Source organism: Schistocerca americana, chromosome 2, assembly GCF_021461395.2.
Source record: "Schistocerca americana isolate TAMUIC-IGC-003095 chromosome 2, iqSchAmer2.1, whole genome shotgun sequence".
Classification (NCBI taxonomy): domain Eukaryota; kingdom Metazoa; phylum Arthropoda; class Insecta; order Orthoptera; family Acrididae; genus Schistocerca; species Schistocerca americana.
Genome location: NC_060120.1, coordinates 851,303,307 through 851,317,265, shown reverse-complemented (window position 1 = coordinate 851,317,265; position 13,959 = coordinate 851,303,307). Strand labels below are relative to the sequence as shown.

At 38.6% G+C, this 13,959-nt stretch overlaps 1 protein-coding gene across 1 annotated transcript in view; it reads left to right on the top strand.

The window, feature by feature from the left end:
• The window catches only part of LOC124595646 (ATP-dependent RNA helicase DDX54), a 132,896-nt gene that overhangs the window by 47,232 nt on the left and 71,705 nt on the right, over nt 1-13,959 (top strand). Inside the window, exons 4-7 of the mRNA XM_047134480.1 lie at nt 7,770-7,978; nt 9,584-9,730; nt 9,955-10,123; nt 10,243-10,453. Of these exons, the coding sequence (XP_046990436.1) occupies nt 7,770-7,978; nt 9,584-9,730; nt 9,955-10,123; nt 10,243-10,453 (736 nt within the window). The remainder of the gene's footprint in view (nt 1-7,769; nt 7,979-9,583; nt 9,731-9,954; nt 10,124-10,242; nt 10,454-13,959) is intronic.

Genomic DNA, 13,959 nt, shown 5'->3' with positions numbered 1-13,959 from the left:
TGCACCTGTTGTACAATTTATGAGAAGATTTCTTGATGTCTGCTTTTGTACTGTACATGCTGTCTGATGATTCAAATTCTTTTGTAATAATTTATTACTGTGGCATTTAATGTATTACACCTGTATGGTTTCTCTTTAGTTCCAACTTCATGTAAAAGTTAATCGATACACCGCTTTAGTTTTTTCGTAGTGATCAAATTCTATGACATTCAGTTATTTTATTCTCTGTGTGACTTAACACCATCTTGCATCTGTAATGTTACCAATGCATAGAAAATTTGTCACTTGACGTCGTAGATATGACAATCTAATTTTCAGTGACTTGTGTGCTCACTTTTGTGAACTTTTCTATGTAATTTATTGCAAGTATGAGTAGAAATTGCTTATTATGGATGGAAAAAAATTGTTCATTACCATTATTTCTTGTTCTCACTACAGCTGTCTTCTGATGATGATGTGCCAAAACACAAAATAATGCATAAATTAATTTGCAACCAAGACATTTCAAAAATTATATCCTGTGCCAAATCTCAATGGCCGCTTGCCTCAAATACGGAAGAATTTCTCAGTCAAGTGATGAAAATCTGTAAATAAGCCTCCTTGACCTCAAGTTTTTCGAAGTAACCAGTGCCAGCCAATTTTGACATCAGTCTTTCCGGTTTAAGAATCAGATAAGAATCCATGATGTATTGTGCATTGACTGTTGCTTTGAAGTCTCCACAGATTCCAAATGTACCATGCAGTTTCTGTACTACCATGATTAGTGTACCTCACTGGCTACTGGTTATGGATTTTATGATACCATTTTGTTCCAGGTGGTCAAGTTCCTGTTTGACTTTTCCCTTTTTACACAGCAGCAGTGTTGCCTGCTTTATAAAATTTAAGCACTGCATATAGCTTCAGTGTGATGTGTGGCTTGTAATTCTTAATGCTACCTGGAAAAAAAAAAAATTATTACAATTTTGCATCAGTATTTGTAGTGTTTCTGTTGGAATGTCAGTCTGGATCTGATTCACTCCTTATTAAATTATGACACTTACAGTATTAAAAAGATCAGATCCCAGCAAATTTGTTGCTTACTAAGAACTGACAACTAAGAATCTTGCCTGTTCGGTAAATCTCCTGTATGGTTGTATGTACCTTAACCTTTTACTGGAATCTGCTGGCTGCTGTAACTAAATGGTGAACTCTGAAATTATATTAATTTTAACAATCCTGATTTGTGGTGTGAGCCTGTGTCGACTTTCGTAACTCTAAGTGTTATAGTTAAAAACTTTGCCATTCACTGAAAAGATTGTATTATGTTAAGTTCTGTCCATGAAAGTTTGTTGATTTGATTGTGTTCATTGTCAGGGTAGCAATTTTTCTGGAAAACCTGGAATTCTTAGGGAATTAAATTTTACCTGGGAAAATTGAGGATATCTTGAGGAATTTCAGGGATTTCATAACATCTCAGGGAATTCTTTGTTTTTAACATTAAAATTTAATTTCAATTGAGTTTTATGAATCACAAATTTTAAAATACTTAATATTTCAAAGTGTGTTAATTAAACTAATATTATCCTATTAAAATTATCGATGTTTAAAAACTGCGGTTAAACTACTACATATGGTTAGCGTAACTCAGCTGAGAGGAAAGGAAAGTCATTATTGTTCTTTCTCAGGCTTTTTTTTTTTTTTGCCCCCTCTCTCTCTCTCTCTCTCTCTCCACAGTTGAATAGTGATCCTGGTTGTGAACATCACTCAAATTTTTCTATGTAATCACTTTTATGCTCCTGAGTGTTTGATTTCATTGCTTTATGTGCTTCTGATTGCAGACTTCTGCTGTGTGCCCTGTCTTGCGACAATAGTTGCTTTGAGAGTTTCAAAAGAAACAATTTTCTTACTTTTGGTTAACTCCCCAATATGCACAAGATTTTAATTTTGCATTACTAGATCTGTTTATGGACAGTTGTGTTTGTATGTCTGTTTTCTGCATATGGCTGCGCTTATCGTGGACAGTGACGATTGTTGATGCATTGTAAACATATCAGCATTGTCACACTGTATTGTGACAACTGATACTTGCATTTGTTTGTGTACCACAATTATTGGCAGATCATCTTGCAGAGATGGGTTTGTTAGCTAAGCAAATCTTTCTTTAATTTATTGTCTAGTGCATGACTTTTTACATTGATTACTTTAACACTGGAATTTACACTCGCTTTTGGTCCTGTAAGTGAGCTATCCACTATTTGTAGCCTTGATTCTGTTTCTTGAAACATTGAAAAAATTTATGTCTGCCTGTGGCAACATGCACCTGCGACTTGAAATAATTTCAATTTCATTCTTAATTTCAGAATATGGTAGAGTCACTGGGCCAGTCCCAGGAAATAATTTCTGAATTAATTTATGAACCTCAGGTCCAGAATTGACAATAAGAAAAGCTTTGCCTTCTGCCTCACCTGATGATTGGTGTGAGACAAGATGTTGTTCCATTCTTGATATGTAATATTGCCAGCCCTCTAGTTTCCAGCCTTAAAGGGTGGTGGAAGCTTAATTAGTCATTGACCAGTTCCCTTATTCTCTTCCAATGTGGCCAGATGTGCCAATAGGATTGTCTGCATGGCTGAGTTGCTGTACTGATATGATGGTTGGCTGCAATACATCTTGAGGTTGTGCCAAGTCTGAAAAATACCACTTGGAACAATATAAAATTCTTCAAGTGAATTGAGTTAGACTGTCAGTTTAGATATTTTCAAAACAAGTGTCAAAGAGCCATGTAATGAAAATGTTGTGGCACAATAAATTCAGTGAAGCACTTGCCAAATGCATTAGAAACCAGTTTGTTCCTTTGAAACACCTAAATTTTACCACAATGCCATCATCAATGAAAGGATTTAACTTGGGTTTGTACAACCTTGTCACCAATCATGATGTGTTTATCCGACATCACAAATAGCAGGAAGTGAACTTCGAGTTACAAGTACTGAGTTGCTGTGCAAGGTGGCTGACCTGCACACTATGCAACTTTATGTAAATACAGAGCTCTAAAACATACAAAAGTTGTGCAATACAAAATGAGAACAGTAATAAACATTTATGAAGTTTATATACAAAAGGTAACGCTCAGGTTTGACAGATGTACGGCTTCATATTCAAAGTCTAATAGGCTGATTACCCTAACACATTAAGAATGACTTGTTGTTGTTGTTGTTGTTGTTGTTGTCTTTGTTGTCTTCAGTCCTGAGACTGGTTTGATGCAGCTCTCCATACTACTCTGTCCTGTGCAAGCTTCTTCACCTCCCAGTACCTACTGCAATGTACATTCTTCTGAATCTGCTTACTGTATTCATCTCTTGGTCTCCCTCTACGATTTTTACCCTCCACGCTCCCCTCCAGTACTAAACTGGTGATCCCTCAGTGCCTCAGAACTTGTCCTACCAACCGATCCCTTCTTCTAGTCAAGTTATGCCACAAACTCCTCCTATCCCCAATTCTATTCAATACCTCCTCATTAGTTATGTGATCTACCCATCTAATCTTCAGCATTCTTCTGTAGCACCACATTCCGAAAGCTTCTATTTTCTTCCTGTCCAAACTATTTATCATCCACGTTTCACTTCCATACATGGCTACACTCCATACAAATACTTTCAGAAACGACTTCCTGACACTTAAATCTATATTTGAGGTTAACAAATTTCTCTTCTTCAGAAACGCTTTCCTTGCCATTGCCAGTCTACATTTTATATCCTCTCTACTTCGACCATCATCAGTTATTTTGCTCCCCAAATAGCAAAACTCCTTTACTACTTTAAGTGTCTCATTTCCTAATCTTAATTCCCTCAGCATCACCCAACTAAATTCGACTACATTCCATTATCCTCGTTTTGCTTTTGTTGATGTCCATCTTATATCCTCCTTTCAAGACACTGTCCATTCCGTCCAACTGCTCTTCCAAGTCCTTTGCTGTCTCTGACAGAATTACAATGTCATTGGCAAACCTCAAAGTTTTTATTTCTTCTCCATGAATTTTAATACCTTCTCTGAATTTTTCTTTTGTTTCCTTTATTGCTTGCACAATATACAGATTGAATAACATCGGGGAGAGGCTACAACCCTGTCTCACTCCCTTCTCAACCACTGCTTCCTTTTCATGTCCCTCGACTCTTATAACTACCATCTGGTTCCTGTACAAATTGTAAATGGCCTTTCGCTCCCTGTATTTTACCCCTGCCACCTTCAGAATTTGAAAGAGAGAATTCCAGTCAACATTGTCAAGTGCAAAATGACTAAGCAGGGATGGCTAGAGTACAAATGTAAGGACGTAGAGGCTTATCTCACTAGGGGTAAGATAGATACTGCCTACAGGAAAATTAAAGAGACCTTTGGAGAAAAGAAAACCACTTGTATGAATATCAAGAGCTCTACAAAGTCTACAAGTCTACAAATGCTAGAAACATAGGTTTCACCTGTGTCATACATCTTGCCCACCAGATGGTAGAGTTTTGTCAGGACTGGCTCTCCCAAGGCTATCAGTAGTTCTAATGGAATGTTGTCTACTCCTGGGTCCTTGTTTCGACTCGGGTCTTTCAGTGCTCTGTCAAACTCTTCACGCAGTATCGTATCTCCCATTTCATCTTCATCTACATCCCCTTCCATTTCCATAATATTGTCCTCAAGCACATTGCCCTTGTATAGACCCTCTATATACTCCTTCCACCGTTCTGCTTTCCCTTCTTTGCTTAGAACTGGGTTTCCATCAGAGCTCTTGATATTCATACAAGTGGTTTTCTTTTCTCCAAAGGTCTCTTTAATTTTCCTGTAGGCAGTATCTATCTTACCCCTAGTGAGATAAGCCTCTACATCCTTACATTTGTCCTCTAGCCATCCCTGCTTAGTCATTTTGCACTTCCTGTCGATCTCATTTTTGAGATGTTTGTATTCATTTTTGCCTGCTTCATTTACTGCATTTTTATATTTTCTCCTTTCATCAATTAAATTCAATATTTCTTCTGTTACCCAAGGATTTCTACTGGCCCTAATCTTTTTACCTACTTGATCCTCTGATGCCTTCACTACTTCATCCCTCAAAGCTACTCATTCTTCTTCTACTGTATTTATTTCCCCCATCCCTGTCGATTGTTCCTTTATGCTCTTCCTGAAGAATAACTATCTGATCTAAAATGTTTAAGTGGTCTGCGTATTTAAGACTACTGTGTTGTCTTTGATGTATTGTAACAGTTGTGATACTAAATGTAACACTTCTGTCTCTAAATGTAACTGGGTTTTCTCTTTTGATGCTGTCAATTGTCAGGATGAGCATTCTAAAGCATTCTGTCAGGGTGAAAATATTAAATAAATTAACTTTTCTCTCTTAACAACATGTGGGCAGGGTGAGTTCTTCCTTGGCTCGGGTATGAGGTAGAATGAAACAGCATTTTTACATAAGAGAACTTTTATTGAAAGTTTCGTACAACTGTATCTTACTGGATGTTCTGGTTCGGAGAACGGCAGCTGTGTCGTTTGCGTAGCCTTCTGCTGCGGCGGCGGCGGCGGTGTCTGATTACGCGTAGCGGTGTGTATCTCGTGTCGCCGTCTCGCCCAGCTGACCGGAGACGCGCAGCGCGAGGTGGCCCGTTTAATTATTGCGAGCGAAGTCGTGCATCGGATGGTGATACCTTGGATGTGGCGTCCCAGTGTTTCTCTTCTCTAAGTGGCCGCGTGTGTTGTGCGTCGGCCAGCGGAGGAGCGCGGCGGGGGAAGGCTAGTGTCCCGGACTCGAACCACGGACTCCCGCTTGCCAGTCTTCGGCTGTCAGGTCTTCATCCCAGCTCACAGGTGACTGCTGATGTGAGGCCGTCTCCTTCCCGTCCTCACGAGTCACCCGGGTACGTAAAGATCAGTCTTCAAATACCTTTTAACTTCTGTCTTCTGGCGCCGAGGCTGGTGCTTGCTATTCCATTACAGCGGCGGACTTGGTGCGTCTGTGCATGATGCAGTCTCCTCTTGCATGACGGTCTTCAGCACCGAAACTGACTGAAAACAACTGCTACGCTTCTTCACTTCTTCGTCTCTCGTCTCCGTCTCCGTCTTCGTCTTCGCCTTAGTCTCCATCTGTCGGGCCCACTGCATCTCGCGTATTTATTTACTTCAGTTTACTGGAGGTGAACGACTTCACGGTCATTGCCTCTTCTGTCACGTTGAAAAGCTTCTCGAAGAATCTTCTTAACGTCGGTCATTGGCTCTTGGAATGTAGGCGAGGGCCTTTGATCACACGTGACGACTGAGAAACACGTGAGCCGGTCCTTGCCTCTTCTGTCACGTTGAAAAGCTTCTCGAAGAATCTTCTTAATGTCGGTCATTGGCTCTTGGGATGTAGGCGAGGGCCTTTGCTCACATGCGACAACTGAGAAACACGTGAGCCGGTCGGGCGATGCCCTGACGGCTGAATTGACAGCGCCCGCTTATGTGGAACTTGCTGACTTCACAGTCATTGTCTCTTCTGTTCTGCTGTTCTTCCCCTCTGAATGCCAGTATGTAACTCTCTAAACTAAACCAAGTTTTTCATTTATATTCTAATTTCTACTTCACTTTGATTTCACTAATTTATTTACTTAAGTACCACTCAACAGTATATATTCACTGGACATTTGTTGTTGAACAGCCCGATGAATACTTGTTAGCAGTGGGTAGCTACTTGTTAGCAGTGGGTAGCTACTTGTTAGCAGTGGGTAGCTACTTGTTAGCAGTGGGTAGCTACTTGTTAGCAGTGGGTAGCTTCTTGTTAGCAGTGGGTAGCTACTTGTTAGCAGTGGGTAGCTACTTGTTACCTGTGGCTAGCTACTATGGTGGCAGTTAGGATAGCATCAGCTGATGTGGATTGGAACTTTAAGAACTGTGGTTACTCTGGTGTGAACTCAGCATGAACTGTGCTGATTGTGAACTAGATATGATCTGAAACTGAACTTTCTGTGAACATGATGAGAGTAGCCATGCAAAGAGGAAAACAATTCCAGTTATCAGCGCCCTTGTAGCAGCTGACTTAGCTAGTGGTGGATGAATCTGAAGGTCCTACAGTCTTTTAGAGGAAGCATAAATTTGTTCCAAATTTCTATGCGGAAATAGATTGGAACTCAGTGCAGTGCCGTGGCTGGACTGTCTGGATTGTGGTGTCATCTTGTGCAAGTTGCTTGGTACTTGCAGCTAAGTGTACAGTAATCAGACGGTAAGTACTTACCTGGGGCAAAGAGTTGTAAGAGTTCAAACACTGTGTCAAATTTGAAATATTAAGTCTATGTTGCTACTGAACGTTATTGTTTCCATGTTTTCAGTGCATATTTTTATCTATTTGCATGCAGTAGCGTCAAGATTTCTTGGAAGAATGTGATTTGATGACCCATCTGGTCTTTAGTTGAACACACACTGTCAGGTAGCATACCATCACACTCCAGAAGTAGCTGTAAAATATAGTTGCTCAAATTACAGTTGTCGTGGAGAAGCATAAGGAACTTGGGAAAAAATGTTAATAGTTATTATTGTTGTAGAAACATTGAAATAGTAGTTGTCAGTCTGATATTTGTGAACAGATATCAGACTGACAACTACTATTTCAATGTTTCTACAACAATAATAACTATTAACGTTTTTTCCCAAGTTCCTTATGCTTCTCCACGACAACTGTAATTTCGATTTAGAGACTCTCCAAAATTTTGAAAGTACAACAACATAGTTGCTACAGTAATTTGTTTGAAACCCAGTCTCATACTTGTTAACCTTGCTTTCAGACCCTGAAATTCATTAAAGAACTTGGCCGTTTCACTGGTCTGCAGGCAGCTGTTATTTTAGGTGGTGACTCAATGGAAAGTCAATTTAGTGCAATTCATGGTAACCCTGATATAATAGTCGCTACTCCTGGGCGACTGCTGCATATTTGTGTTGAAATGGAACTGAAATTAAACAGTGTCGAGTATGTTGTGTTTGATGAAGCTGACAGGTAATGTGTTATTAATGAACACTAATTTTTTGTTTTGTGGCAGTTATTGCATTTTTTAAATCTCATGTAGTGAAATGGTGAGGAACAGGGGTGGAAAACAAAACTTTATTAGTCATCATGTAGTCTCTCCGTCCCCCTCAACAGCAGCATGGTTGCAATCTCCATCCAGCCACCATGCTTTAGCGTGTATGTGATTTCTATGTATGGTTAAGGTGAATGTTGAGGTAGTTCGTATGAAAACCATACAGATGATTTCCTTCCACATTCTTGCTCTGTCTGAGCTTGTACTTTGTCTCTAATCGACATTGAATGGACATGAAACCATGATGTTCCATTTCCTTTTTTTCTCTTGGCATAATTCACATAATGTTCTCTATTTATGAAGCAAGAGAGATAGAAAAATTATGGCAGACTTATTCATTTCTGAATTTATTTTGTTTGCTTTCAATAAAATCCTTTTGGGTATGTGACCACATCTGTTGTGATCAACTACCATTTCAGCTGCCGTGTGCAACAGCTGAAACATTAGTAGTTTATCACATATGACATGGTCACACACCCAGAAGGTCTTAACAGAAATGGACTAGGGCTGCAATTGTTAACACTCGTGTATTATTTTGCTTATACATAGAAATGCAATACATTTGTTATGGCATTTAAATCACACTGAAAAGCAGCTGATGCTCTAAATTTAGCACATTCACAGCTGTAAACAGAAATCAGTTTTTATAACATAAGTGAACTGTGTGATTATTTTTCAAACCTTATTTCATTATTCCAGAGGACGACAGTTCAATTCCGCGTCCAGCCACCTTAATTTAGGTTTTCCTTGATTTCCCTAAATCGCTCCAGGCAAATGCTGGGATGGTTCCTTTCAAAGGGCACGGCTGACTTTGTTCCCCATTCTTCTCTGATCTGATGAGAACGATGACCTCACTGTCTGGTCTACTCCCCCAAAACAACCCAGCCCTTCCATGACTGGCAGGCATAACCTAATTTCATCAACTTAATAAATGTAAAAACATATTGGATAGTTGTTTGTGTGTGTTTTATGGAATAAGCAGTAATTCTAGCAGTAGAGTAATAATAATAAAAGTAAACACAAAATGTGATACACAGTTACATTTAAAAAATCTAGATGTAATTGTTGTGCTGTTTTTATCTAGGTTGCATTTATTCATTCTTCTATAATGCTTAGACATTGAATCTCTAACTTTGACAGTCCATCAGTTACTGCCAGAGGAATATGGAAGAGTATACAATGTTTGTGGCTAGTTTTTTGTCAGTTTTGAATTGTCATTTTCTGTGCATGCTTGCAATGGCATTTAAAGCAAATACAAGATTTTTGACAAGGTGCATTAATCAGCAAGCAACTTGCACCACATTGTTTATTTTTATAGTAGTGCCACTATGGACTTGCATAAATTAATAAGAATGTTGCTAATCTGAAAGCTGAACCAGTTCTTCATATAAGTAAATTTTTCATGTAGTATAATAGCAAACTACATTATTTAAAAATGATTTACTATTACTTCTCCCATTTACTACTTCTTCCATGCCTTTTTTTGCCTGAATAACCAGTAAATCTTGTCTGTTTAACTGAAGATTATTTGAAATGGGATTTGGCGAGCAACTCAGAGAAATTGTGAATCGCCTTCCAGAGTCTCGTCAGACGCTTCTGTTCTCAGCGACTCTTCCAAAAGTGCTAGTTGAGTTTGCTAAAGCTGGTCTTTCAGACCCAGTTCTCTTACGGTATGTGCAAGTAAACGTATGTATGACAACTTGTATATTTTAATTTGCTGCCTTTTATTCCAATTCTACTCAGTAATATACGTTTCCAAAAATTACATTTATTTGTAGACTGAAAAAAACTGAACACTAGAATACTTTGTGTGTAAGTGCAACTTTAAAATTGATGTAAATGTGAAATGTTGACCATTGTTATTTATTGGTACTGTATTCCCTTTGTGAAACAGATTAGATGTTGAATCTAAGTTACCGGATAGTCTGACACTTGAATTTATTTGCTGTCGTTCAGATGAGAAATCTGCAGCCTTGCTTTGCCTGCTGAAGCACGTAATTAAATTAGAATCACAAACTGTACTATTTGCTGCAACAAAACACCATGTGGAATATTTACATATGGTAAGTTATGCCAGTGTTAAGGTACACTACAAATGAATCTTGTAAATAAGCATACACAGTACTGAATTTGTGACCATGTTGAAAAAACTGAAGTGATGCTGGTTTGTGTATATTTACAGTTACTTGATAAGGCAGGAATATCAAACACTTACATATACTCCAATCTTGATCCGTCTGCTCGGAAGATAAATGCAGCAAAATTTCAGTGTGGTAAAGTATCAGTCCTTATTGTGACTGATGTAGCTGCAAGAGGCATTGACATACCACAGTTGGACAATGTAATCAATTACAACTTCCCAGCAAAATCAAAATTGTTCATCCATAGAGTGGGTAAGGTACTTAGTGTTAACATTCTTTTTGATACTATAAGTTTTTCTCGGTATGTTAAAATACTAAAATATCAAGTTTGTGTCAGTAATCAATCCAGTGCTATTAAGAAATACATTTTGAAGAGTCAATCTGCACAGATAATTCAAGCAATAAGCAAAAAAGTTGAGAGGTCAAGTAGTCGATTTTTACAAGTACATTCGTAGGAAGTGGAACTAGTGGCAAGGCTCTTATACTTGTGTTCTTTTATGGGGTGGGTATGCATGTGTACACACTGGTACATACTGGCAGGGAAGACTCTTGCACCAGTGCTGACTGTAGGTCATACACGCCTAATCTGCAACATGTATGGCAAATGTCTTGATTACAGGAGAAAAATCCACCTGTGCTGGGATTTAGATGAGATTCTTAGTATGATATGTTTCATAGATCTTTTGCTGGAGTGCAGGACCCACAATGCACTGAAATATGGAAATGACTTTGGTGTCTTAAATGAATACAGTTTTGTTATTGTGGCTCAGAATTGTTGACTCACTATAATTGTACAAAACATTTGCTACCACAAGGGTCATTCAGTAATTAAACAGAAAAATAGATTCACATTAAAAATGGTTTATTAAATCAGTACTGCTTAGTATCTGTTTTTCCATCCACGACCAACTTCTATGAACTTAACTCATCATCTTGAGTGTCGTCTTAGCCTCTCAGTCTCTCAGTGAAGAATTCCTTGCCTTAATCATGAATCTAGTTTTGTATTTCGTTCTTTTGCTCTTCATTGTCATTAAACTTGATGCTACGCAAAGTTCTTTTCATTGGACCAAATAGGTAAAAATCCAAACGGGCAAGGTCAGAATTGTAAGATGGATGAGCTAGGAGCTCCCAACCCACTTTTTGAAATTTCCTGCATCATTTGTGCGGTAGTAGGTCTGGTATTGTCCGGAAGAAGCAGCATACCTTTCCTTTGCTATCTCACATGTTTCCTTTTAAGTGCGGGCTTGACTTTGTTCGCAGTCATGCGTGATTGGTATAAGCTGTTGACAGTGTGTTGTTCCTCCAAAGAATCATAGGAAATTGGATCATAGACACTCCTAAAGACAGTTAACATGATCTTACCAGCTGATGATTGTGTTTTCAATCTCTTATGGAAAGCTTATCCATTGTGTTTCCACTGAATGTTTTCGTGCTTACATAAACTTAACTAATGAAATTATGTATCCAAGTTTCATTGTGTGTTACAATCCTGTTCAAAAAAGCGTTCCCTTTGGACTTGAAACGATTTTTGAGCTTGGTGCAAAAGCCCAAGTCTAATGGTAGTTTGTTTTGAATGGGGGAATGAGTTGTGCCAACACCTACTTGACATTTTCCAGCAATTTGTTCAACGGTAAGTCATAGGTCATCTTCAATAAATGAATCAATATTGGTCTGCAACACCAAAGTTGAAAGTGCTGCTGGATGCCTAGAGCGACTCTCATTGCTATGTTTTTACTGCTACTTTTAAACGTTGACAATATTATGAAAAGAATAGATTGCTACTAACCATAAATTGGAGATGTGGAGTCGCAGACAGGCACAACAAAAAGACTTTAAAGAAGTATAAGCTTTTGGCTGTCTACTTCTTCTGAAGTAGACAGAGTGCGTGTGCACACACATGTCCACGACTGCCAGTCAGAGACAGTGCTCGTGTGTGTGTGTGTGTGTGTGTGTGTGTGTGTGTTGTCTATTTCAGAAGAATGCCTTTTGGCCAGAAGTGTGCTTGTTTAGCAGTCTTTTTGTTGTGCTTGTCTGTGACTCAGCATCTCCACTATATGGGGGATAGTGATCAGTCCTTTTCATAATGACGATGTTCGATCCTGGATTTTGCATTGTTTACTTTAAAACTTTATGTTCACATTTTAAAATTGATATGCTCATTGCAACCACTTGTTCATCCAAGAAATTTCTTATGGTTGAACTCCTTCCAAAAGTGAAAATATGATTTCGGAACACTGTTCTTCAAAAGCATGCTTGGAAGAGGCATTGCTTCGTAAATAAGAACTTGGACACTATCTTTACCTAAACGTTAACTGGGCAAATGACTTAACATTCTTTGCAAGGTTGCCAATTAAGATTTATAAAAGTTTCCATTCCCTGTCAAGTTTGTGATTGAAATTGTTCGTTTTGCTAATTATATATTTTGTACATTTTATATTTTTTGACAAGTCCTTAATGCTACTGCAATTATGTTGTCCAGCAACTCGCACTTAACATAGCAAACACTGTCTGAGATAAATCACGTGCAGTCAAGTGTTGTATAAATTAATTGCATCATATCGGTGTTTCAACTTCCTCTAAGAAAAGGCTAGATGTGGCTGTCTTTCTTTGCATAAAAATGAACAAATTCATGCCCTAAAAATCCATTCCAAGAAGGTGCAGCATTTTTTGTGCAAATGGAGTAAACCTCAATTATCTATAGATATGTCGCAGTAGTGAGTGAATGGAGAGAATCTGTGGAAGTTCTCAAGTTTGAATCCCATATCTACATGTTTACGCAACAAGCCATTGTATGTTGCATAGCAGATGGTACTTCATGCCAATATTAGTGCAATTTTGTCCTGTTCAATTCACATATGAATCGGATAATATTGTCTTTTCTTATGAACCGTACAGGACATATGTGATGGAGGTAACGGGATTGTTTTGTAGACTTTCTGAAATGCTGGTTTTGTGAGAAAAATTGTCACTTCTCATTCAAAGATTTCCGCTTAAGTTTTCTAAGTGTCTCGTTACATTGCAGCATGGGTTTTACAGAACTGTAATTGCTGCAGTGTTCAGTCCAAATAATCTTTTCTGCAGCTTCCCATGCTAGTCTGTTCTTTGCAGACACTATTAGTTGATATCTGCTGTCATGCCTACTAGGTAAGGACTCTAAATACTGGACAAGTACTCAGAATTTAGAGTGGAGTGCAGCTACGGAGGCTGTACAAGGTCCGATGCGCAGAAACGTGTGGGTGTGTGCCAAGTGACTCACAGCCAGTCATGCCTCAGGACATTTTGTCTACATTTCTTGTGCATCATGCTGTATTCATAAAGTTTAGTGGTGTTTTCCGTCATAGTGTTCTGTACTTGGTGATTATTTTGCCGTCATAATGTTAATTATGAGTGATGGTAAGCAATCATGCCAAGTGCTGCCTAAAGCTAGAGGAATAGTGTTTTGTGTCTTTACTTTAAAAGACAGTCTTCTGCTGAATGCACACCAGCCCAAGACATGTGTCACTCGGTTGCCAAATTCCAGGAGCAACTAGCTGAAATGTGCGGTACTGGATTGTGAAGACCATTCAGAGGATATCCAGTGAAGCTACGGCATCTATGCAAGCCTATGGCTCACCTGTTTTGATGTCACCAGGCAAGCAACGCAACCGAAAAAAAGAAGTGGGTAAGCTAGTAGATGTTGCAAAACACTTTTTGCGGCCCATAGTATTCAGCATGTATGCTGAAGGGGAATATCTAACAGCAGAAAAATTAGCTTCGCC